The 26,073-nt window shown below is 57.8% G+C and overlaps 1 protein-coding gene across 1 annotated transcript in view; it reads right to left on the bottom strand.

Moving 5' to 3' along the window:
* NTN3 (netrin 3) overlaps positions 1-14,142 on the bottom strand; it is a 33,193-nt gene extending 19,051 nt beyond the window's left edge. The window contains exons 1-3 of the mRNA XM_048321287.1: positions 14,082-14,142; positions 13,532-13,643; positions 3,694-4,689 (exon numbers count right to left, since the gene is read on the bottom strand). Of these exons, the coding sequence (XP_048177244.1) occupies positions 3,694-4,660 (967 nt within the window). The 5' untranslated portion in view covers positions 4,661-4,689; positions 13,532-13,643; positions 14,082-14,142. The remainder of the gene's footprint in view (positions 1-3,693; positions 4,690-13,531; positions 13,644-14,081) is intronic.
* Between the last annotated feature and the right edge of the window lie 11,931 nt (positions 14,143-26,073).

Below are 26,073 nucleotides of genomic sequence, written 5' to 3'. Positions count from 1 at the left end.
GCCCCTACAAGTTCCCTGGGAATAATTAGGGAAGGCAGCCGGATCAGCGAAACCCTAGACCGGCTGCTGCTGCCAACCCGCAGCAGATTTGAGCTACGCCCCTGCTTTGGCTGGAGGAGAGCCCGGCTGGGACACAGGGCACGATGAGGCTGCACCTCTCGGTTCCACGGGAGCCGAGACCAGAACAGCCCCTTCCCACCCATCCACACTGTCCCTCCATCCTGGGGAAGGCGTTGGGAGAGAAGGACTCGCTCTGCTGCTGCCGAGAAGCAGGAGGAGAAGTAGGACAGAGCCCTCCCCAGGGGGCTGCGAGGGACAAGGCTGAGGCCTTGAGGAGCAGGACTCAGGACGGTCAGACAAGTGTAAACCTCCTCTGCCGGGGTGGCTGCCTTCTCCTGCACTCCAGATCCGCTGGGATACTGCCCAGGCGGGGGTGGCAGGGGCACGCAGTCTGCTTGCCCACCTCCCAAAGCCATCGCCCTTCCCCCTGCTCTCCCCAGGGAAGGACCATGGCTGATGCTGCTGGGAACTCACTGGTTTCCAGCACATCGACTGGGGAGCAGGCGCAGAGAGCCCTGTCAGGGGAACTCCCAAGGGAAGGGGCAAATGTACAGGAAGGGGCACAGGACACAAGGGAATTACATGTGATCTTCCAAATCCCACCACCGCTCCGGGGACTGCTGTTTTCAGGCACCGGCATCCCGGCTGGATCGCCACATCCCCCCCGAGCAGCCTGCGAGGTCTTCCCAGGAGAGCGCCGCCTCTTCCCCGCCGAGGCCCCGGATCAAAGCAAGCCCCAGGCATTATCCCGGTGCTCCGGAGAGTGCTCCTGCCGCGGCGGCCACAAAGGGAACAAGAGCTCCCGCATCACCAGCGAGTGCATCAATTACTTCCAGTGGCTGCCTCGTGCTAATCCGCTTCCCCTCCTTCCCCGGGCCGGGTGTTTGGGGGCCGGGCTGCCCCCAGCAGCTCGTGGGTGCGGGCTGAAACGGGCAGCAGTGATGGGGGGAGGAGGAGGAGGAGGAGGTGTGAGGCTGCAGAGATAAAGATGGGGGGTCCCCAGGATTTTGGTAATCCTGCTCCTGCCGGCCACACTGCTGGGATCATCCTTCATGCCGCCTGTCCCAGGCTAAAAGCTGGGGGAATACGTGGATGGGGACAGGTCCCTCTTCCCTGCCCTGGACACACCAGAGGACACACAGGGCATCCCAATACCGGATGCTGCTTGTGGGACATGCAGCCCCGATGGGGTGTCAGGAGAGCCTCCTGGGCCTGTGGACTGATGGCCTGCAACCACCAGGCACGGGCCCATGCTCTGTGTGGCACAAAGCTGGCACCGTACTCTCTTGCCAAGCCAGCAGCTTGGCAAATCCACTGTCACTGTCCTGGCTGCGACAGCCCCAAACCTCTCTGCTTGCCAAACTCACACGGACCCCCTCAGTGCAGCACAGAGAGGCCACAGTCGCCCTATGGCAGCCACGGTGGGGCTGTGCCCTGTGCCAATGCTCAGAGCCCAGGTAGCACTTGGCTGTTTCACCTGTGCATTTCCCAGAGGCAAAAACTCTGGTGAAACAACAAATGTTTGTCCTCACCTCCAGCTGCATGGATGGATGTCCCAGCATCGTGCCATGCTGCAGGACATCAGTTTGTCCCCATGCTGGAGCAGGCAGAGACTCCCGTGCACTGGACTGGGTCAAACCCCCATGCAGAGTGCTGGGGAGCACAGAGCCAAGAGCTGACATATCCCAACACGACCTGAAGCTGTACCAGCCCCACGGATCCGTGCTCGCTGCCTTTCAGGGTGCTGCGGTCCCCCACCCTGCCCCTGGGCTGTCACTGAGCTGCCAAGCTCCTGCACCCACCCACTCTCCTCCTCTTCCTCCCCACTGCCAGCCACGCCTGCCATCCACCACCACGAGCCAGCATCACCGCTGTCTGACCACAGGACAGAGTCCGAAACCCCGCAGCCCCCAGGCTGAGCAAAGGGAACTTCCCGGGCAGCCTCTCCTTTTAATTGGTGCTAATTGCTGCGTCTGTTCGTGCTGGCTGGGGAGATGTCATTGTTGAAAGGCACAGAGGGGAAGGCTCGGGGAGCTAATCCAGCTTTCAGCCGCTAAGCCCTTCGAAGGCGGGTGATGGAGAAGCTCTTTCAGGTCCCTTCAGAGAGGGCACAAAGCCCGAGAGGGGAAAAGGAGAAAGAAGGGGAGCGAATCAACAGGAAAAAACTACTTTCACACGCAGCTCGGGGAAGGGTCTTTGTGTGTGGGGCTGTCGGGGGGGCTTGAAGGGATGGCGCTGCGGCCCCGCCTCCGCTTCCCTCCCTCGTTTATCTTTTCAGCTCCATCTGCCAAAAGGGTGACGCAGCTGGGGGCAGGATGCTCAGAGCAAGGGAGTCTCACCCCGCCCTGGACGAGATGGACAGAAAACCTGCAGATGCGCCTCAAAAATGAGCCTCCTCTGGTTTAACCCCTTTTGTGCCAGCAGAGCCCCCTCCACTGCTGTTGTGCTGCTTTACTGGAGGACGTGGCAGTGAGGCAGGTGCAGAGCGGGGCCACAAGGGGGGCAGCCAGCGGGGTGAGGTCCGCCTTGTGTCCTGGGAGTTTCCGTGGGCTCACGCACCTGCTGGAGGCCTCCCCTGCGCGACCTGCAGCAGCCCTGGGAGGGTGCAAGGTGGAGGGTTTTTTCTGAGCTCCAAAACTCATCTTTCTGGAACAAGTGGAAAAACACAAGGGCTGACGCATTCCCACAGGGCAGGAGGTGGCTTAAAGCATCAGCTCCAGCACTTGCTTTGAATCCACTGCCTTTTTAGCCATTCTTAGAAGAAATCCGCTGTAACATGTATATACTGAAGCGGACATCTGGGTTCTCAACAAGACATCGATCACAAATACTAACAAGTCCTTCTGACCTCTGGCACATCCACTGAGCCTTTCAGAGGCTGATTAATGGTACAGCTTTCCCTTGTCGCCATCCTCCTGCCACCCCCTGAGACCCGGGCTCCGGTCCAGGAGAAGGGAAAGGCTATTCCTCCCTCCCCAGACCTTCACAGGGCTCTGGCATCCCCCAGCCCCATCCCAAACCAGCACAAAAGGCAAAAGTCTCCACCAAAATACCACAAAGATTCATGAGCAGGACAGCCAAGTAGTAGCAGTTTGATGTTTTGGAAATTTTGGTTTCATTTTGGTGACAACATTTTTAGCTTATGGAAACCTTTGCAAAGACAGACAAAACCACCACACAGACTGAACATGAAGGATGAAATGTTGAATTGGGATATTTCTGCAACCTCTGCCAGGTTTTTCTGCCTGCTCCCTGTCCCCAAGCACATCTCCCAGGGGACTGCTGTGGTTGCCCCTCCGGCCCACGGACAGCTGGTTTGCTGCCCAAGGGAAACAATCCCAGCTGGACATCCCACATTGAGGTTTGCTGACTGGCTGGTAGACACCAGTGCTTTTTGGGAGGGTTTTTGGTGCTTTGGCTCATGGCTGAACCACTGCATCTCTTACAGGACACCTGCAGCAGAGACAGGGTAGATGGTTGAGCCTTTTCCAATCCTCCAGCACAGAGGATGCTCCCCAGCATCTCTGGACAAGCACATCCCACTGCTTTGGCTCAGCACCCATCGCTTCCTACCCTGATGACCCGTTTTAGCATTTCAGCTGCAGAAAACAAAGATGTTTAAAAACGCCTTACCCAGACACTCGTTGGCCTCTCTGGCGCTGGCCCGCTGCCAGGGCCGGTCGTAGTGGAAAGGCTTGCAGCGGTCACACTCGGGTCCCTCCGTGTTGTGCTTACAGTCGCACACCAGCTTCTGCTCCTTGTCCTTGACGCAGCGTGCCGCGTGCCCGTTGCACTTGCAGCGCCCGCCGACCTGCAGCTCCCCCACCGCGTAGTAGTAGGGGGTGGAGCCGGTGCCCCCCTCCTCCTCGCCGGCGTTCCGGCTGCCCAGGTCACGGAAGAGATGCGGGCGGCTGAACACCACGCGGATGTCGGTGGCCGTCACCCAGTCCTGGAGCACGGGGCTGCTGTCAAAGTCCTGGGCTGAGGGTCGCCCATCGAGGGTGCTGAAGGCGATGAGCCCCCCGGTGAGTGGGTAGAGGTCGGTGAGGCCGTCGGTGCACAGGGCCTCCTGCTCGTTCTGCTTGGTGACGGTGGCTTTGCTGGGCTTGCCGTAGATCTTGCGGCACTGGGAGGAGTAGTACTGGTAGGGCACCCAGGTCTTGCCGTAGTCCATGGACTTGAGGATGGCGGTGGACTCGGGCCGGGGTGAGCAGAACTGGAGGCTGACGTAGACCACCTCAAACTTCTTGCCAAGGGAGAGGGTGAGGGTGACGTTCTGAGGTGAGTGGTGGAGGGTTTCTGAGCGCCAACAGGTCATGTTGGAGGCGGTGTTGAGGTCAGTCAGGTAGGCAGGTGGGTGGGCTCGGCGGGGGTCCGAGGCGTTGCAGTGCCGAGTCGGGGGCTTCCCGCACGTGCTGGAGGCTTGAACCTCCTTCCCAAAGGCAGCATTGACAAATTCAGGGATGCAGCGTCGAGGAGCACCGCTCTCATCGTAGCAAGGGTCTGGGGGGGTCTGCTGGGCCACGAAGGGGTTCACTGTCTGGGACAGGCCCAGCATGGCAGTGGTGAGGAACAGGCGCAGGAGCTGCAGGACCTCCATCCTTCTGGGGAGAGGGAAGTGGCTCCTCCCTGGAGGAAGAACAACAAGAGTGAGTGGCACCAGCAGTGTCATGGCCACAGCACCACCCATGTTGGGAGGGCTGGGAAGGGATGGGAAACTCCCCCATGTCTGGCCCATCACCTGTACCCATCTTTCCACCCCATATCCACTGATGCAGTGTCCTGGGAGCGGGGCAGGGAGGCAATTACTTCGTGTTGCCTCTTCCACACCAATCCCTCACTGCTCATCAGCACCAATCCCTCACCGCTCATCAGCAGGACTGAAATACCATGGAAATGGGAAAAGGACCTGAGCTCTTGATGGAGGAGGTTGAAATCAGGGTACAGCCCTTCCCTGGCCTCTTACAAACTGTCCTGGGGTGACAGGAATGTTCCTGCCTGCCAGCAGCCCTGGCTGTCACACACAGCTCAGAGGCTCTGTCACTGCATGGCTGACAAGGGCTGGTGGTAGGGAAGAGCGAGGGGACATCTTTTGGATGCAACAGGAGCTGCAAACCCCAAGTGATCCACCTGTGGCACAAAATAGCTCCTGACAGAGCAGGACAAACAGACAGCAGCAAAAACGCCTTGAAGGCACATTGTGCAAGAGGCAGGAGCTTGTTGAGACGAAGACCCGGGGCTCCTGAGCACAGCACCACTTTTCTTGCTGGCTGTGGGCACAGTGGCTTCTCCAAGCCAGGGGCTGGATCGCCTCCAAATTCCTTTGCCACACTACCCAGTACAAAAGGAAGTTATTCTGGCCTCACCCCCAAGAAATCCAGGTCTGGGTCTGGTGTCTTTTTTGACTGGGGGAAAGGCCAGAACCAAATGCAGGACCTGGCTGGGCTCCTCTGCCAGCAGCTGCAGCACAGGGCCAGGGAGCTTAGTGGCTCCCAGGGGATGTGGCCCATCTCCTGAGTTACTGGCTTGAAGAGTGGAAGAGGTCTGGAGGTCACGTTCCCTCCTGCTGGCTCGGACTGCGTGAAGGACCTCCCACACAATGCAGATGGGCCATGTCCCATTCTTACCAGAGCAGACCCCTGAGCCTCCTGGATGGGTGGGTGGCATCAGCCCCAGTACCATCCCATGGCTTGTGCTGAGCCAAAGCCAAGCTGTCCAGCCTCAACCAGCCCAACGCCATGAGCAGGCAGGAGGAGGGGATCCCCCGATCGTCCCCTCTCCCACTAGTAAATCCTTACCAGATGTCTTGTGTTTCTCTCTGAGGAGTGAAGCCCTGCATGACCCAGCCCAGTATCCCCAGCTCCAGCCCCAGTGCCACTCCTGCCTGTCCAGCTGCCCACTCAGGCCAAAGGAGGCTCCAAGGAACAGCCCATTTCAATGATCCAGGACCTTGTTTTTGGTTTGTTATTCCATTTTGCAAAGGAAAAGGAGCCGTGACTGTGGAAGAAAGCTGCCTCTCCAGGCTGCCAAACCACTAATGAGGGGAAGCTCCTCCCTGCCCAGCCATGGTCAGCCCAGCAGCCACAGCCTGTGCCTGCCACAGGAGCAACAGGGACAGGGGCCTCAGCCCATCCTGGCACATCTCCTCCAGGGCAAAACCTGCCCTTGCCACTTCTGTGCTGTTTCCTCACTGCTTAATCCTCTGCTGGTGGAAAAAGATGTGAAAATTTGGCAGTTCCCTTGGTGGTCCCTGCGTCGCCCCAGCAGCACAGTTCCAGCTTTACCACAGTGCTGCAGAGCCTTTTGGGGACGCATCAGCCAGTGGCTTGGTGACTTGACTGCCAGCAAGACATAGGATTCTGTCCCTGGAGGGCCCAGAGCATCGAGAACCCGCTACTTGAAGAGTGTGGCTGCAAGGTTAGAGACTGCAGGGATGCAGAGGCGGTGCCATGCCACGGGCACCAGGCAGTGAAGAGCATCCCCCACTGCAGGCAGCCCACAGGGCCCCACTGGGACTCCCAGCCCCACTGCAGCAGCTGCCTCCTGGGCAGGAGATGAAGCCATGGCTGCTGCCAGATCCCTGCATCTGCTTGTTGAGCAGAGGCTGCAGCTGGTTAATCCCCCAACACAATCCTGACAGGGTGATCCCCAGCCCCTGCCTGGTGCTGAGCAGTGCACAGTGGGCACGAGCCCCTGCCAGCCCACTGGCAGAGCCCTGCTCCTGTATTCCCACCCAGCAAAGGGGCTGCAAGGTGCTGATGGACCCCTCTCAATGACCAGCAAGACCCGGCTGTGCACGTACTTGCAGAAGCCAGCACAGCACCTTTGGCCCTGTGGTGCTGCCAGCCCTCTCCCTGTCATTGTCCCCCTGCCACTGCACATCCCACAGATGGCACACAATCAGGTGCTGCAGCCATCACCTCCCATCCCACCACCCACAGGGCAGCACTAGCAGGGAGACAACACTGTGGGAAAACCTCTGCGCCAGGAGGAGAGAGGAGAAACCCCCAGGGGTCCTCAGCAGCTGCATCCATCCACCCCAGGGAGAATCAGGCTGTATGGAGCAGGGCATCTACTAAACCCTGCCAACAAAGGGTCTCCTCCACCCCTCTCTGCTGTGTGGCACCAAGGTGACAGGAGTAGGGACATGCTCAAGCAAAGGCCTTTTAATTTCCTGTCTGGTAAGACATAAAGGTGTGGGGAAACCCTTGCCCAGGGGAAAGTAACAGCAGCAGCGTCCCTGGTAGCCAGAGGAGAGGCCACAGGTGAAGCTGTTACGGGCACTGGAGCAGCAGGTCTAGGACCCAGGACCAGGTTACTACTGGTTTAGGCCTACACGGGGGCGTGAGCATCTCCTGCACACCCTCCCTGCCCCCGAGGGAAGCTTTGTCCCTCCTGCCAGCCTTACCAAGGCACAAGTCCCTGAGATTCAGTGCCAAAGTTTTGGTGGCTCTGCTGCTGGGGAGCAGCCATCGGAGAGCCAACGTTCGCCCAGCAGCACATCAGGCTGCGGAGGCAGGGCATGAGTGGAAATCATTATCATCTGCAGGACCACACACAGGCACGCACGCTCCGTGCTCAGCTCACCCCATTATCCCACTGAAAGAGAGCTGGGGCCAGTGGTCTCCGTGGGCCTCACCTCCGTATTGGAGAGGAGGGCAAGCTGCAATCTGCTCCCTTTTATGCATATTCAGCATGACCCCGGGACTGCCGGCAAGCTGCCAGAGAGGCCTGGGAGTGGGTATTTCTCTCCCTGGCCCCCATCTGCCCCCCCCTTTCCACTTCCCATCTTTGCTGCCCCCGGTTCAGATCAAATGGAGACATTGCTGACTAAGCAGAGAGAATTGGGATGAGCCCTGGGTGCCGAATCCAGCCCAGCACGCTCCTGGGTCTGGCATGAGGAGGGACGTGAGCATCCCGAAGGTGTCCCCAGCGAGGCTCTCGGGTGGCTGCCAGCACCCGTGGCCCGGGGGCATGCGGCGGCGGGGCTCACCCTTCCCGAGGAAGCGGCCGCCCTCCCAGCTCCTCCCCAGAAGCGGCTGCATTTTTGAGGTGGGCGATTTCCTCACTCCTCCACTCCGGGAATGCTAACAGCCGTGCGGCTTGGAAGGAAGTCATGCCGCCGGAGCGCTTCAGAAGTGCTTTAAAAAAAAAATTAGCTTCCACATCCAACACCTCCACACCCCTTCTCTCTACAACCACACGCTTCCCAGAGCGACCAGCAGTGTTTCCCTGCCTTGTGGGAGACTTGTCAGGGCGATGCTCCAGCTCACCGTGGGCTCCTTTTCCATCGTCTTTCCAGGAGGCAGTGCTACCGAGGGTGATGCTGGGTGCAGATGTGCGCCTGGAGCTCCAGGTCTCCCGCTGCTGAGCCATCGGGTAGGTGCTTGGTCCCCAAAATCGAATGGATGAGGCAAGTGCAGCAGGTGAGGCAGGGCAAGGAGAGCAAGCTTCCCACAACGTGGATGCTGGCGCCTGCAGCAGGCCCAGGATCACCACCTGGCAGTCAGGGCCACAGCAACTTTGCTGAAGTAATTACAGGATTAGGTGGAACAACACAGGGCAGGGAGGGAAGCGGGTTATTAACCAGATTTGATCCCAGGACCTTTGCAGCACAGGAGCAGCCTTCTCTAATTAAAGTGGAGGGGAAGGCACGAGGGGTGCTTTGCTGTTGGAAAAATGTGGGCTTAGAGGGCAGGTGGTGGCTAAAGCTGAGCAGCCAGCACTGCCCTGGAAGGGGAGGGGAAAAGCCCAAGGAACGACAGGGGAATGGTGCTGCCCTCCTGCCAGGGACCTGTGCTGCTCCCCCAGGCTGGTGCCCCTGCACCAGTGCTGCTGCCATGGTGCAGCCAGCAGCGTTTCTCCTCCAGGCCAGGACAGCAGGGTGTGGGGGGGACTTGCTTCACTCGAGGAAAAGACGTGGCCTTACTTGGAACTGGTTGAGATGGGAATGGCTGGTTGCCGTGAGGTGCTGCATCGCCCTGTGCACAGAGATAAGGTCCTGGGTGCCAGCGTGGGGCAGGGACGGAGCCACCCACCCACATGGGGTACAAATACGCACAGCAAAAGCCATGGATCAGGAGGCAGAGATTCCTGGGCAAGGACCAAAGAACCTGAGTACTTGAGGGGAACCAACAACAAAGACTCGTTGCTAAGACTGGTCCAGGAGGACTGCTCGTTCCTGAACTGTGTCATCCCCAGTAAAGCCCACCAGCACCTCAGATGCCCTCTGAGAAGGAAGCTACTGGGGGGGGGGGTGGGGGGTGGGGGTGGGACAGGACCCAAAGCAGAACAGGAATGATGTGCTCAGAGAAGCTGAAACCAGGCACAAGTGACCAGAACATATCCCTTAACCAGGGTATATCTGCTACTACAACCTGCACATTTTCACCTTGTTACAGGCCCTTTGTAGCGAGGGCATCTGCACTCCCTTGCCATACATGCTGTGGGAGCAAAACCCCTGCAGCTCTGCCCCAGCCTATGAACAAGATCCATCCTGGGAGGCTGCCAGCATCCCTGGATACCCAGGTCCTTCTCCCACCATGCCGATGCCAGCTGGGGGAAGCTTAATTCCTCCACCCAACAAACAGAATCAGGCCCAAACTCTGCTCCGGCCATGGATAAATCATTCCATGTGTTTCTGGGATATAAAAACACAGCCGAGAAGTATTTAAAGTGAAAGGAAAAACTCCACAGAGCCAAGGTACTGGTCCGGCTCAGCTTTCCAGAGGGAGGGAGCGTGCGCTGGGAGGGGCTGGAGGGATGCGGTGTGGCTGGGAGTGCTAATCGCCTTCCCAGCCGCTAATGGAGCAACCGGTGCCCACTTGGGACATGGCTAATGGCACAGAGGAGATGCCTCACTTTCCTTTACAAGCTTCCTCATTTCTCCTGATATTTAAGTATCAGAAGCTTCTGAGTGCTTACGGCCCCACATCCGCAGGGCTGCCCACTCCACGCAGCCCCTTGGGCTCTCAGCCCCCTGCACGCACAGCTCAGGGGGGCAATTACACAGCAGCATCTTCCTGCAGCAGGCACTGCAGGTGATGGATATTGCAATGCACTCTTGGCAGGTCGGAGCCAGAATTACACAAGCCATCCGATCCCCCGGCGGTGCCAGGAGACGCGTACAAATTACACTGCACACAGGAAAGGATGGGCCAGATTCTGACCTCAGTGCTTTGGCATCAGCCCGAAGTAACTCCATTCACACCGGGCCAAACCAAGACGTAAGCAACTCCATTCAAATTTACACTGGCATACCTGTGGTCAGGATCTGGCCTGGCTTGAATTAGTTGCAGCCTGATGTTACAAAAGGCAGAAACGGAGCCCAGATTTCCAAGGTTATCGAAAACAACCAAAAAATAAAAGAAAAAATAAATCCACCATAAAGCAAACAGTCCCCAGGCTACTCTACTACATGGAGCTGTCAAATGCAGGATGCTCGGACACATCCCTGCTCACCAGTTTCAGTAACTCATAAGCCACGCTGACCACAGGAAGGAGAGACCAACACCCAGCATGAGTGTCCTGCTGGGCCCCCCGTGCCCACTCCTATCACCACTGGCCCTGGGCAGAGGTGGCCCCGCTCCCGGGAGAGGAGACTTCAGCATAGTATCACCCATGTGAGGCAGACCTGAATCCATTTTGCTGCAACGCTCTTGTGTCTCCCAGCTAGTGCAAACTGGAGATCTCCTAAAGCTCCCAATGCAGCAGCAGCTCAAGGAGGCATTTGGAGCAGGGCAAGCAAGCACTGCCTGGATGTGTTTGCACTCGATGGTCCTTGTGGTTCCCTTCAAACTCAGGGTGTTCCATGATTTTTTTTCTGCCCGATTTATTAACCTCTACTGCATCTTGACCAGTTCATTGTTTTACCCGACTCTAACCCCACCTCAGTCTCCTGAACCCCTTTGTGCATTTCTACCACAGTGCTTGGCTCTATTGCGTGGTCTCAGCAGCATCCCTCAAGGTGCAGAGGGTTTTCCTCCCACTACTCCCAGTGGATGCAAGGGACTCACAGTTCCAGTCCAGAAGTCCTCATTGCTTCCACCCCTATCTACTCCATATGAGAATAAAGTGGTCTGGTTTCCATAACATCCCTCATTGCATTTTCACAACATGCCGGGCACAGATGTTGAAAATAGTCTGGATGAATATTTAAAATGGTATTCAGAGATGACAACATTTGGCCGGCTTTGAAAGATCTCTCACATCGGGCAGAGGATGGCTCACAACAACAGGCTGGAAACACACTGCACTTTGACATCTCATTTTTTTTACCCCCACTCTGGCTATTGGTACGATATTTCATGCCCCTGGTGTCCCACAGTCTGTTATTGCTTGAGTGCCAGCCAAGCCTGCAGCATTAGGAAGAAGCTGTCACGTACGTTTTTAAACATCACGGGGCAAAGTGGAATATGGAAAATCTGTCGCGTTTCCATACCGAGCACAAGTGTCCTGCGCAGGCTCAGGGAGGGGCTCGAAGGGGCACAAAATAATTGCTTCCTTATGGAGCAGGGCCTGACTAACCAGGGTGGAGGAACGGGGCAGAGGTGCTGCCTCAACACCCTTGACACGGTGGGCTGCTTCCCTACTGAAGACATCTCAGCACACGCCCCAAGGTGTGCATGGATGCTCCCCTCCTTCTTCAGGCCTGGGGAAACCCTCTCTCGGAGTCACACCTCTGCCAGCAGCCAGCCAAGGTGGGACCTCCATTCTGTCCAATGCAGACTGAAGACACCATCGTTCTGGTGTTCAGAGAGCAGAGGAAACGCTCCTCAGCCTCGACGCCTAGCACCTTGCATTTGTGGTGAGCATCTTGCACTCAGCTGCTTCCCTAGGCCAGGCTTCTCTCTTCCAGAGCCTGCAGACACACATCAGCTCCTTCCCAACCTGGCATTACACCTGCCCTCTTCTCTGCAGGGACTTACCTTCCTTCCACACACAGGTGGAAGAGGAAGGGGTGTTGGGATCCTTGCAGCCCACCCTGCTCTGGGACTGCTGGATCTCTTGTCCCCTCATCAGCCCGCTCCAAACAGGTGTCAGAACAGCACAGCAGCTCCCTCTGTTTTGTAAATGGGATATTGCAGAAAAAGAGAAAAAAAGTTGCCCTCCATCCATCCAAACACCTTGGAGGGTGTTTCTAGCACACAGCTGAAGCCACATCCCTCTCCACCAGTTACAGACGGCTCTAGCCTCTCCTGGCTCTGAGAGACGGGCAACAGCAAAATTGGCCAGGGAAGAAGGATCTGTGGCATTTCCAGCCATGCAGGATGTGCACATCCAGGTCTACGCTCAGTATTGTCTCAGCCTGGCTGCAGGTCCAACACAAACGGCACGGATGGAGGTGGGGATGCTCAGCCTGGCTTACATCCCATACATTCACGGGATGAGCTCCCTGAGAGAGGAGTATGCCTGCCCAAGTGCTGCCCAGATGAGCATCAAGCCAGCAGGACCACTGCACTGCCAGAGGAGCTCGTGCTCCTGCCCACGGGGCCTTCCTCACCCACCGTGCTTGGCGACGCAGCAGCTTGCCAAGAACCACGTCCCCATCACACCAGTTAGTCCTCATCCCAAGAAAGGTATTTCCACCCACACACTCTCCAGTGGGCCAGGGAAGCTGTGGGTAGGATGGCGTTCTGAGGAAATGAGGCTTCAGCAGCTCCAAGAGAGGAAAGCAAAAGCAAACCCACCAAACGCAGCCCAGCTTCCCTTCTTCCCGTGAAGCCGCCAGCTCGCACGTTCACTAGCCAGAGCTCTCACCCCAGCCGTGGCTCAGGGCCGGGTGCTGGGGGTGCCGAGGGTCTCACCCAGCCTGGCCCCAGAACCGCAATGGAGCTGAACACATCCCACGGGAGCCGTTTCCAAAGGGAACCGACCCTCTGAGCCACCCCGCAGGGAGGTCTCTTGGGGCAGCCGTGCTGGGAAGGGACCAGTGATGGACCCAAGCCTGGGATGGTGACAAGGGCGATGCCACCCGTCAAGGTGGCTTTGTGCGGCGGAGCCCTCCACAGGCGGAGAAGAGCCTCGGTGGGAGCGGCGTGCGTGCCTCGTGCCCGGTCAGCCGGGGCTGGCACCGCGGGCTCGGCCTGGCAGGGCTCCCGCCGCTGCCCGCACCGCACCCGCACTGAGCAGGGCCGGGACTCCGCCGGGCTGCGGCACTGCGGGGCCCCGTACAGCGCCGAGAACCCCCGAGCCGGCTCTGCGGGGCGGTGGCAGCGAGCCGGGCCGGGCCGAGCCGGGCCGGAGCGCTGAGCGGCGGCGGCCGGAGCCGCCCGGGGACGGGAGCGGGGCTCGGCGGCGGGCGGGCGGCCCCACCGCGGGGACGTCCCGTTCTCGGCGGTGAAAGGATGGAAAGGGGAATAAAGGGAGGGTGAGTGCGGGGGGAGAGGGAGGAATAAAAAGCAACGAGGGAGGGAGCGGCGGGGAGGAGAGCGGGAGCCCGGAGCGCCGGGAAGTTGGGAGCGCAGCTTACCGCGGCCGGGCAGATAGCGGGGCCGGTCTGGGCGACAGGTCCGGGAGCGGCGGCGAGAGGAGCCGAGGCCGCGGCGGGGCGGACGGCGGGCAGGGGTAGCTCCTTCCCGGTGCTGGCCGCAGCACGAAGAAAGGAAAAAAAGTGAAGAAAAGGGTGGTGGGGGGAAAGCAATGATAACAAATTTCCAGGGAATTGTGCGTCGGGGACAAAATAAAGCGAAATAGTGGAAAGCGGGAGCGCTGCTCCCGGCGGTGCGGGCGGGTCCCAGCGCCGTGCCCGCAGCCGGCCGCGCTCCCGCCCGCTCCACCGTACCGCCCGCGGCTGCTTCGGCTGCGGGAGGGAGGGGGGAGGCGGCAGGGGAGGGCGAAAAGGAGAGGAAAGGGAAAAGAAAAACACCCCTTAAAAAAAAAAAAAACAAAAAACCAAAAAAACACCAAAAACCAAACCGAAAAGAAAAGCAAGAATTGGAGAAACTGAGCCCCAACCGCCGCCTGGACGCGGAGTAAAAAGGCTCCAATAAATCCCGGGTTGAAAAGAAGGGAAAAGTCACCTCCCCGAGGAAATCAGAAGCAGATTTCGAGCCATTTAATCACATGCAGGGAGGTGTGTGCGTGTGCGCCGCCCGCCGCCGCTGCCAGCCCTGCCTCCGCCCTCCGCCCCGCCGGCAGCCCAGCGGGCAGGGCCGGAGCCGGGCGGGAAGCGGGGCCGCCCCGAGCCCTCCCGCCGGCCAGCGCCGCGGGGGTCCCGGTGGCCGCGGTCCCACCTGCCACCCGGCCAGCCCCGCCGCATCCCGGGAGTTCGCTCGGCCCGCAGCGGGTCCATCCCTACGGAGTGCGGGTGGCTGCGGGCCGGAGCCCACCACGCCGAGGGCTCAGCGGTGCCGCGGTCAAGGCAGGTGGTTATTCTCCCTCTGCTTCGCAAAGCAAATGAGGCATTTACCAGGAGGGAGCAGCTCCTCTTATGGAGGAGGCTGGAGTCTCCGCTCCATCCCGTGGTGCAGGGACTTTTCACGCGCTGTTGCACCACAGTCGCCCTGATTTTTGGGTAGGGAGAGAGAGAAGCGGGGCACTTCCGTGCCCAGCACAGCTGCCTCCGGCCTGGTCCCGGGGGGCTGCTCCGCTATCCCCAGGCCACCTGCGAGTGGGGCACGAAAAAGGTGAAACTAATTTAATCAGTTTGTGCGAGGCGGTGGAGGAGAGCAGGAAACCCGGACCTGGATTCCCTCCTGCACTGGGGCCGCGTTCACAGCCCTGCAGCCCCCACATCTGCCAGTTTGGCCTGGGGAACATCCTCTTGTAAAAGCCCTTGCAATGGATGTGAGGACTGAAGACAGCACCGGAGGTGGGAAGAAGGGCAAGGTGCCAGCACAGTGCCCACCCGTTACGTTCAAAGCCCCCACCCACCATCACCCCACTCCCGGGGGACTCCCGGTTACCCACATCCTGTTGCTCTGGGGCAGCAGGTTGCAGGAGCAGCTCTCCCAGCCGGCTGGCAGATGCTCGCTGAAGGAGCAGACCCCAGCTGGCTGCGAGCCCCAAGGGAATTGCTGTTTGCTGCTCTCTGCCTTGTTGCACTAAACATGTTTCTCCCCCTATTCCAGCAGCGGGGACGTGGATAAACAAGGGTAAAGCCACCAGGTGACAGGACAGAGGAGACCCAGGCCATGAGCAGGGGAACATCAAGGCTCCAAGTCCAGTGCTACAGGTGTCTTGTAGCCCCCCTGTCTCTCTCAGGGACACTTGTGCATTCGGAGAGCTGGGCAGTCAAGACAGAAGCCACAAAAGCAGCCCCAATGCAGATCCCAGATGAGAAGCAAGTGCAGGACCAGTGTTTGCTTTGCGTGGGATCAGATCAGACTGCAGGGCAGAGCAAGGGCCAGGGTTGTCAGGACAGTGTGGGTGGCACCAGGGACAGGCTGGGATGATGAAGGCAGTAGGGCACAATGGGGCATGGCTAGAAGATCCCAAAGTGACACAAAGCAGGAATTGTCCAAGGGATGGACCGGAAGGCTTTTTCCTCACCAGGAAACACAAGGACAACCATGAACATGAGCTGTGATACTGAGCCAGCCTGGCCTGGCTGCTCCAGGGTGGTGCTGAGCTGGGGGGGGGCTGCATCATCACAACCTCAGTGCTGCTGTTTTCACACCCATTGGACCCCCACCATCCTGTGACCCAAACATGATGTTAGAAGTCCTGGCCACTGTATGGAAAAGTTTGGGGACTGCTGTCCACGGGCCTCACATCAGTGAAAGCCCAGCTGAGATGGACAGAAGCTGTTTCCTGAATCCCTGTTTCCCCTGTTCCCTCTTTGCAGGATGGAGAGCCTGAGAGAAAGATGTGAATCGGGGTTTGGCAAATGGGAGTGCTACAGACATTAGCAGGGATGGAACACTCACTGAGGCAGGAATCAGACTGTGAGACCCTGTTGGTGTTCCTCAGCATGCTGACATCACCCAGTGCTCACTGCCTTCCTGGGCAGATCTGTCAGGGCTGGGAGGAGGAGAAGGCAAGCACGCTGTGTGGTTTGTCACCCCGCTGTCTGCAGGAAGCTCTGTCCGTTGCAAGCTCCCATTCTGTATCCATTCCTGCTCCCTGTGCCTCATGAAGGCACAGCACTTGGTGCCAGCCAGGCCTCCCAGTCAACAAAGGATTGCTGAAAGGACACAGACATCCACAAGCTGTTGGAGCAAAAGCACCGGCACCAAGTCAGCTGGGGCAGATACAGAGTTGTAGAATGGGTTGGAGGGACCTTAAAAGATCCTCCAGTCCAATCGCACAGCAGGGATGTCTTTCACTAGACCAAATTGCTCAGGCCCCCATTCAAACTTGAGCACTTTCAGGGACAGTCCAGCCACAGCTTGTCTGGGCACCCTGTGCCAGGCCCTCACCACCCTCACAGGGAAGAATTCCTTCCCAATACCCCATCTAACCCTGCCCTCTGGCAGTGGGAAGCCATTCCCCCTTGTCCTGTCACTGCAAAGTCCCTCTCCAGCTCTGTTGGAGCTGCTTTAGGAATTGGAGGGGTCTCTAAAGCCTTCCTGGAGCCATCTGTCCCCCAGGCTGATGCCCCCTCCTGCCCTCTGTACCTCGCCCCCCTTCCCTCCCCCTGCAGCACACGATCAAAGCCAGCCCAGCCCTGCAGAGGACTCTCTTGGCCATTGCCTTCTGCCCACAGAGCGGCTTGGACCCAGCACCGGACACCCCCGAGCCCCCAGACACCCCTCTGAGCCCCCGGACACCCCTCTGAGCCTCCAGACACCCCCGAGCCCCCGGACACCCCTCTGAGCCCCCGGACACCCCTCTGAGCCTCCAGACACCCCCGAGCCCCCGGACACCCCTCTGAGCCCCCGGACACCCCTCTGAGCCTCCAGACACCCCCGAGCCCCCGGACACCCCTCTGAGCCTCCAGACACCCCCGAGCCCCCGGACACCCCCGAGCCCCCGGACACCCCCGAGCCCCCAGACACCCCTCTGAGCCCCCGGGCACCCCCTCTGAGCCTTCGGACACCCCTCTGAGCCTCCAGACACCCCCGAGCCCCCGGACACCCCCGAGCCCCCGGACACCCCCCGGGCCTCCCTTGGTCGGTGCGCGGCGCTCGCGCGCCCCCTGCCGGCCCCGCCGCTCCAGCGCGGGGTCCCCGCTCCGCACCGGGGCCGGGCTCGGCCGCCGGCGACGGGCGCGGGATGCGCGGTGATACCGGGGCCCGGCACCCCGCGGCTCGCTCGCTTGCCAGAGGATTCCAGCTGTAATCCAGCGCCCAGCCCCGCCGAGGAAGGAGAGGGGGCAGCACCGGCCCCATCCCGGTGTGTCGGAACGTCTCCTTGGGGTGGAGGCTCGTGTTCCCAGGCAAGCAGGGAAGAGACCCTACCTGCTGCCTCCCCACGTCGTTCTTTAACCTCCTCACTGGAGAAGGAAGAGGTTTACTGCCAGAAGGGAGGACTCTTTCCTTTGCCTGGTCCCACAGGCCCCTCTCCCAGTGCAGTAAGAGAGAGGGATCCCATTTCAGCCACTGGGTCATCTTTAGGATGACTCCATAATTCTCATGTTTCCCTTCTTTCTGTGCTATTTACTCTTCCGAGGGTACCTCACCTGCCTCCCTTTTGGGACTATCAGTCTCCTGACAGGCACATCTCTCTTCCCACCCTGTGCTCAGAGTCTGCTCCCACACATGGTTTCTTCTGGAGTGCAGGTCACAGCAGCTGTTCCCAGGAACTGAAATGTGGCCTTGCAGGGAGGTACAGACACCCTCCTCGTGGGGTGTGCTTTGCCCAAGGCATGCTGCCATGCTCTGTCACACCAGTGGCTTGGGGCTCATCTGAGCCTCAGCAGCCCTTGGGGGTCTGTTCCCTGCACCCTGACTCTCGTGCTCACCGCCAGCCTTCCTGCGGGCCCAGTGCATCCATGGTGCATTTGGGTCCCTCCTCTTGCTCTGCACAGCCAGGGAACAGAGATGTCCTGGGCTGCCTCCCCAGCCTGGGGTCCAGATGCTGGCAGCATCCAGGGTTTGAGCACTGTGGGGATATGGGGACAGCCCAAACAGGCCCTCCCCGGGGACCAGCAGCCCTGCTCTGCACCACAACAGCTCTTCTCTGCCGCCCAGAAAGGTCAATAGGGGCAGGTCACCCTGGTGGAGACAGGGTCTCTTTGTTGAAAGGTGTGCAGTGAGTGTGGCTTGGGGAAAAGGAACCAACAAACCCCAGCATGTAACTGCATATAACACATAGAACCACTGCACTGACAGTGTGTGGGCTTTGCCCTGCCCTGCCCCTGCTCACCCCAGCGTGAACATCGCACAGGTCAGGCACAGTGCTGGAGCTTCAGCCCCAGGCCAAGGTGGGGCAGCCCAGGGGACTGCAGTCCTCTGGCAAGGTGGAGCCGGGCAAGGCTGGAGAGAACCTGCAGCAGTGTGTGCTGAGGCCATGTTCTGGTGTCGTTGCCATTCGCGGTCTTGGGCTGGGGGATGCTGTAGAAAGACGCTGCAGAGGCCAAGGACAATGTGCAAGACGGCCCCCAAACACGCTCCATTTGCCCGGGAAGTGGCAGGTCTGCAGGCACTCCAGCTCCTGCTCTTCTAGCACATCTTCAGCTCTATATTGTCACCCTGTGGCTACTTTTAGCCCATGGCAAAGGGACTTGCATGTCCCTGCTCACAGTGAAAACATTCCTGGCCAATGCCGAATGTGATGAGCGTGTCCCCCTATCCAGCAAGCAGCTGGGGTCAGGAACTGATTTTGTGCCTCTTTCTCTCTCATCAGCTTCCTGAGCTGCAAGACCTAAGCCTGGCCCTCTCCTGAACACGCTTTGGTTCATCTTTAACTGCTTCCATTCCCGCATCACTGCCGTGGCTGTGTGTGCAGACGGCCTAAGAATGTCACCCCCACACCTTACACTCCCGTCTGTGCTCTGCAGTGACCGCTACGGCACCAGCATGTTCCTTCCCCACGGCAGGCAAAGGGACAAGCGTGTCCCCAAGGGCGCGATCGCAGCAGCCGCGGGACCGTCGAGCCCCGGGGAGCGGCGGGTGCGATCCCGGCCCGGCCCGGCCCGGCCCGGCCCGGCGGCCGCGAGGTGGAGCCGCTCCCCCGCAGCTGGGGCCGCTCGCTCTTCGCCGGGGAGAGGCTCCGGCAGCCGGGAGCGGGCGGATCGGAGCAGCGGGATAAGCCGGTCCCACGCGGGCGCTGAGAGCTGAGTGTGTGTTCCCATGGGCAGGAGGATGCTGCGCCTGCCCTGTTGCCATCGGAGGAAGGGTGCTGTGCTTGTCACAAGTGGGAGGATGCTGTGCGTGTCTCGCACGCCTTATGCCACGGCAGGAGCCTCGGGATGCTCTCGGGGCAACGGCGCCTCTCAAGGATGCACAGCTGCCCGCCAGCAGCACCTCTGCTGAGCGGGATTATGTGGATGCAGAGTGAGGGTTTCTCCTGAGAAACATCTCACCTGAATTTTAAGAGCTGTTTTCCAGGGGCCCAAGTGCTGTTCAGGGCCCGGAAGTCAGAAGCAAAGTTTAGCTTTAGCACAAGGGGCTCTTTTAATAAACCTCATCAGCTACCACAACATCCTCATGTGCTGAGGACCCTGCTTCCGTCTGCTCCGGTTTCCCGGCTCCAATCCTTGTGCGGGGATCGGAAGGACTTGGGCGGTGCTCTCTCGCACCGGAGGAATGTGAGCCCTGCCGGCTGGCAGATAACACCTCGTCCGCAGCGTTCGAGGAGCAGGCGTCCGCCGCAGAACGATGTTGCAATCGGAGCACAGCGTGTGCCTGGTGCTTCAGGGGTGTTCCCAGCGAGACACCAGGGGAGGAGGTCCACAAACTTGCCTGGCAGATGGAGGCTGTCCTGCGTGAGCCGGGAGCAGCTTGCTAGGCAGCCTCTGGCATGGCTGGGGTTGAGGTTTGGCTGGCGTCCTTTGCTCCAAACCAATTCAGTATTTGGGTAGATTTGGGCTGGGATTCCAGAAAGCCTCAGCAGCTTGGGCTGTGCTTCTGCTGCTCAGCTGGGCACGGCATGGGGGGCCCTTGGTTGCCCGAGGGTTGGGGGCCCCAGCCTGCTGCTGGGACCATGAGTTGCAGCCCATGTCTCCAAGGCAGCAGGGCTTGCTGCTGCTCAAACTTGCCTCCAGCAGCTCCTGTGTCTCCAGAGCCTGCCCAGTTGCAAGCAGCAGCAGCTACTGTGATATAAACAAATCCCTGTTTTTTGAAGTGGTGGTGGGATTGAAGTGCCTGCTTCCTTGTCCTCTTTGGGAGTGCAGGCACATGGGCAGGCCCGTAGGGATGAAGGCAATTCACAGCCCCAAACTTGCCAGAGCTCGTGGAGTGTTTGGACAACGCTCTCAGCCACATGGTGGGAACGTTGGGGTGTCCTGTGCAGGGCCGGGAGTTGGACTCCATGTTTGGGGGCCATTTCCAGCTCAGGAGATTCTGTGATTCTGTGAATTCCTGTGAGGCGGCAGAAGCGTGAGCATATGGTCAAATGCACGCGTCTGCACTTCTCCAGTCCTCCGGATTGTGTGGGGAGGTCATCCCTCCACTGCCTCTGCTGATGATCTGGGGCTGAGCTCCCAGTGAGGGAGGAGCCCAGGGGGTCCCTTGGTGTAGCCATGACAGAGCAGGTGGCACAGGCCTTCCTGAATCAACTAAAGGCCTTTGTCTGAAGCTGTCCTGAAAATGAGTCTTTCTGAGAGGTGGTGGTGGTACCTGGCTGGCAGCCAGATGGCTGGGGGAAGAAGGGGTATTGAGAGGAAGGGCTGGAACAAAGGGCTGGGAAGGAGGGACCAGGGTGAACAGTGAGAGAAGGAAGGCAGGAGAGGAGAGGTGGGAGGGAGGGAAGGGAAAGAAGCTCATAGGAAAACATGGTGTGAAGAGGGAGAGAAGGACGGTTTGGGGGGTTGGGGGGGAAGAGAAACACACAGAGAGTTTTGTAACAACTTAAATTCATTCCAGACAATGTCCAAGGAGCTCTGGCAGCACGGGTTGAAACTAACCCTGCCTTTGATTTTATGAGTTCATTATATGTTGTTTGGGACAGTGATTCATGCATCTTGGCTGCTTCACATTTTCCCTTGTGTCACAAATGAAGAGGGGACCACGAGATGGATTCTTTGGATGGAAAGTATTCCCTCAATTGTTAGGTAGATGTCTCTGCCATCCAGAGATCCCAGGAGAGTGGTCTCCTGGGTTGCCCCAGCTCCCTGCACAGCACACACAACCTCAGTGCCTCGTGTCTTGCTCCCTCTTAAAGGGAAAGCACTGGGAATGGCTGGGCAGAAGGAGGTGAGAAGATGCCCAGTGGTGGCCACGTATGTTCTGCGCCTGCCCTTTGCTGCAAAACCCAGAATGGGCCAGAGGATGGACCACTGGGACAGCTCAGACCTGTGTCGGGAGGATATCCAGCCACCAAGGACGGTCCTGTGACCAGTGTCCCAGAGCCCATCTCTGCAGATGGTGAGGGAGGGTGCCCCGAGGTCACCATCCCAGCTTGGGGACCACGCTGGGGTCATGCTGTGAGTGCTCCTCAGCTCCATCCCCATCCCAAGAGCATCACTGCACTTACAGGTTGCCACTGCTCAAAGGTGCGAGGCACTGGATGAGCTACAGGGAAAACCATTCACGAATGGGTTGGTGGCTCCCAGACCATTTTGGTTGGGAATATTTACAACCCTAATAATGGGCCCTGGTCAGAAAAGTAACAAAACCTGCCCAAGCCAGCATCAAAGTTTCTATTGCAGCTTATTGAGAAACACCAATGACTTGGTTGGGTATTGTTACTAGTTTTAGCTTTTTGTGTCATTTCAGGCTTTCCAGTCTCACAATTTTCAAAAACATATTGGTAGAGAAAATACAGGCCTTCGAAACTGGACACCAAAAGCTCTTTGCCTGGCATTTTCTGGTTTTGATTTAAAGTTTCTCTTCTAAATGAGATGAAGTTCAGCAAAGTGTTATATTTTGACCAGAAAGGCATTTTTCAGTGTGGCTGGTCCTGGCCTGAGCCCTGTGAAATGTCAGGGCTTCTACCCTGGCAAGCTGTGACCAGCCTGCAGAGCTTCCCATGCTGCTGTACCTTACACTGACCAGTGGGAAAAGGCCTCGAAGATCCACACACTTATTGGGGCATGGAAACCTTTATAGCGGCCTGAAGTAGCTCGAAAGGAGAGCTGAGACTTTCTTACAAGCTTGCTCTAGTGCTGGATGAGCTTCATGTGGACTCCCAGGTAGAACCACCACGCAGAAACCCATCTTGAGATGAGGACAAGAAGCACTGAGGTGGGGTGGCTGAAAGCTCGGGGTCTGGTGGGGGGGGAGCAATAGCCCAGCCCTGCAAGCCCCAATCTGCCCTGCTCCACCTGAGTTCCAGAGACCCACGTACCCCACACTGCCTCCTTTCTTTAGGCCTGGGCTCAGGCGCTGCTGGTCCTGCAGGGAGACTCTTCTGAGGATACAGCACAGTCTTTATTCTGCTGGGATTGCAGGCCAGCATCTTTCCCCAGCACAAGTTTCACTTCAGGAAAATGAGGGTTGTTTTTTTTGTTTGTTTGAATGTTGTTGTTTTTAAAGAGAATTCTTAGGAAAAACACTCGCTGAGATGGATCAGCTCATTTTCGAAGTTATCCTGAGGCAAAAGGCAGAGGGTGTGGGCTGCGATACACACCCACATCTGTACAATGAGGAAGGCAACAGCGCAAAGCAAAAACAATTGCATGAAAAGCTTTCCAACAACAAAGTTTGCAAACCCGCAGAGCCCAGGCTATTTCTTGTGGTCGGTGGGTAAGAGTTCCCAGATAATAGGGCCTGACAATGGAACAATGGGGGCCGAAAGACGCGGTTCATGATTAGGAGTTATATAACAGCGGCTGGCATTTATTAATAACACTCGTGTTGGGCTTCATTTTCTTAGTTAGCACTTTTCAGGTTCAGAGCACTTCACAACCCCAGGCCATTTCGTATTGGATGCTTGGCACGAGGTGACCTGGAGCAGTAGGAACAACCTTCATGCCTATTTCTCTTGCAGACCTTACAGGGGAGAAAGGAAAATGGCAAGCAATGGGCTTTCACTGGCTATTTGGGACCTTTCTTGTACCCCAAAGCCATGGGGTGGAGTAAGATCACAAAGGAACATCATTTGGGAAACAGAGTTTTCTGGGATGTGTTACTGAACCTTAATGCTTACAAAGTGCTCCTTTTCCTGGAGAACGAGAAAAACTGGGACTTTCATTGGGACACAGGAATAAGGTTGGGTGTGATCCCAAATGGGAACCAGCCCTGGAGGAACGGTCCCACAGCCAGCCGGCAGTGTTGGCATCTGCCTTCTGGCACAGCTCTGGGAGCAGGAGTGAGACATCCCCCACAGACAACCCCGATGCTGCCTACCACGTCCTGGGACAGGCTGGTTGGAGCACTAGGGATGGCTGTGCCTGGAGGATGCACCCGGGGCAGGCTGGGCTGGGACAGAGGCTTCCTGTGGCCGGCTCTCATGAGACCCTGACGCAGAGCAGCAGTCATCCCGCCGGCACAGGGGATGAGCGGTCCAGTCTGAACAGGTTGTCTCCTTCTGGTCTGGCTATTTATTGCTCCTCTGACTGTTGCTCATGGTATGTGCTGACCGCTCAGCCTGCTCATGAAAAACAAGAGAATTCCCGTCCAAGCTCTGGTGCCAAGCAGGCAGCGACGCTTTTCTTCTGAGCAGGCCTGAGAACCTCTCCTCAGCCCTGGGAGGCAGATGTCTCAAAAGCGGCTCAGACCTGGGAAAGTTGTGGTCCAGGATCAGGCTTTGGCCTCAAACACCCAAACAGCTCATCAGACTGTCTGCTCCAGAGGCAGAACCAGCACAAGCAGGAGAAAAACCTGCCTGTGTGCATGGAGCCGAAAGCAGAGGGCCTCGTGGCCCCACAGCTTTACTCCTAACCAGGAGGCATGGGAGAGCTGCAGATTCCCACATGGGAACACGGCAAGGAGAAGGAGGCAGGGCTTGCACCTACAAGGGATAGGACCTTGTGCCTTTTTCCACTGGTTCTGGAAGTGCATGTGCTCCAGTGAGCAGTCCCGAGGCAAAGAAATTCACACTTCCAGCAGTTCCTCTTTAGGAAAGGCCTGGAGATGCTGAGCAAAGCCAAGGGCAAAGAGCCACCCCAGGGCCAGCCCTATGACAAGCCCCAGGAGTCCTGGGGAGGTGCCTGCACAGCCTGACTGGAGGCACAGGGCTGTGGTGCTGAAGTGATTCCCAGAGCCCGTTGAGCAGTAGCCAAGCTGATGCATCCTGTAAGGAGGAAACGTCTTCTTTTTTGTAAGATCGAAATTATTCACATCTGTCCCGATGTGCCTGCCTGCACAGGAGAGATCATGAGATAACAGATATCATGGCTCTGGGTTTTTTTCACTTGGTCTCTCAGAGATGCTGGCAGCACCAGGAGCAATTTTAGCACTTGTAAACCATCCTCCCACATGGGAAAAAACCTCCCACGCCACCGGCTAATGCTGTCTGGTGGAGAGCAGATTGCACTCCAAATGCCAGAAGCATCGATGGTTTGGGGACTCTGCTCACTGGAAACCATCTGCCAGTCGATGGCTTATCAACTCTTCTTCCTCAAAAGGGTTTGGGGCTCGCCCCTCAGACTGGTCCCTGCACATCCTCGCAGCCCTTTGGTGCCTGCATGCCAAGTGGTGTGTGAGGCAGGGACAGCACGGTGCCAGAGGCTCAGCGCCCAGGCAGGGCTGCTAGCAGGGGTCACTGGTGCCACACAGCTTGGGCTGGGTTCCTCTCAGCTCTTTGGCTGCAGAATGTATTGCTGGTGGTGTCAGGGAAACCAGGGTGTTTCCTGGGGTTCATGTCTCCTCATGGGTCTGGCTCAGGTTTGGGAACCCCAGTCCTGGGGCTTCTTCCTGCTCCTCCTCTGTGCCTTCCTGCACAGCTGGGGTGGATGGCAACCAGGCTGGATCAGGGGGACCCCACACAGCATGACCATGTCATGGCCATGCTGTGTGACACGGCTACTAAAGGGGAACAGTGCCCCTCAAGCCCCCAGCCCAGGACATCTGGCCCTGATGATCACTGGTGGGCTGCCCAGGACAGCCCTGCATATGGGATCCAGCTGCCTGTGCCTGACTCCAGGTGAGGCAGGATGAGGTGAGACTGGCTGGATGAGACAAGCAGCCAGGGGAGATGATGAGAGTAATTTCAGACCTTTTAAATCAAGACTTAGATGTGCCCTTTGCTGCTGAGATTGAAATCAGGACCCTCCTAGCTTCAAAGACAGTGAACATTAAAGGTCAGATTTCTTTGCTGTATGTCCAAGGTGAGAGCTATAGCCAGAACTGTCTGACAGCACACTGTTACAGGCAGGAAAATCCTTTTGTTATCTGCCTTCAAGTACTGAACAGAAAAGGCTTAAATACAAATTAGTTTTTTGAGGGGAGAAATACCTACTGACCCAGGGAAGTTGATGAGGATTAAAACATTCTCCTCACACTTACTGGGAAAGGATCACGTCCACCATCTGGCCTGAAAGGAACTTCTGGTTCTTTTTTGGCACCCCAATCTGAATCCACAGCATCTATGGGTTCAAACTGGGTCAAAAGGCTCTGGTGCTGTCTGGGGGAAATCTCTAAAATCCCCATCATGACCTTTTCCCTACAATTTAATTTGATGGGAAATTGCACAGGCAGAAAAATAATATAGTTTCAAGGTAAGTTTGGTCTACAAAAATTTCCTGCCAATGGCAAATGCAGTTCATGGGGCTGTTTCCTTCTGGCATTTGTCTCTGCACCCATCTTTCATGCCTTCCCACCTCCAGATGAGGTGCATTTAACAGCATGGCACTGGCTTAATGGCAGATGGTGCCAAAGCTGGTCTCTCTGGATCCTAGTGGCAGCTACTCAATGGCTCATTTTGTGTTTCTCTGTCTGCTCTGCCTGTTGGAGGTTGGGGTTTTTTTGGACTTGTCCTTCTGATCATGGCCTGCACCTCAGAGATCGAATTGAAGAGCTTTTAAGAGAGGACAAGCTCCATGTTCTCTGAATCCATGGCCTGGGGATTCCCTGGCTGTGCTCCAAC

This window comes from Corvus hawaiiensis, chromosome 16, assembly GCF_020740725.1.
Source record: "Corvus hawaiiensis isolate bCorHaw1 chromosome 16, bCorHaw1.pri.cur, whole genome shotgun sequence".
Classification (NCBI taxonomy): domain Eukaryota; kingdom Metazoa; phylum Chordata; class Aves; order Passeriformes; family Corvidae; genus Corvus; species Corvus hawaiiensis.
The sequence above is the reverse complement of the archived record's forward strand: the minus strand, read 5'-3'. Positions and strand labels throughout refer to the sequence as shown.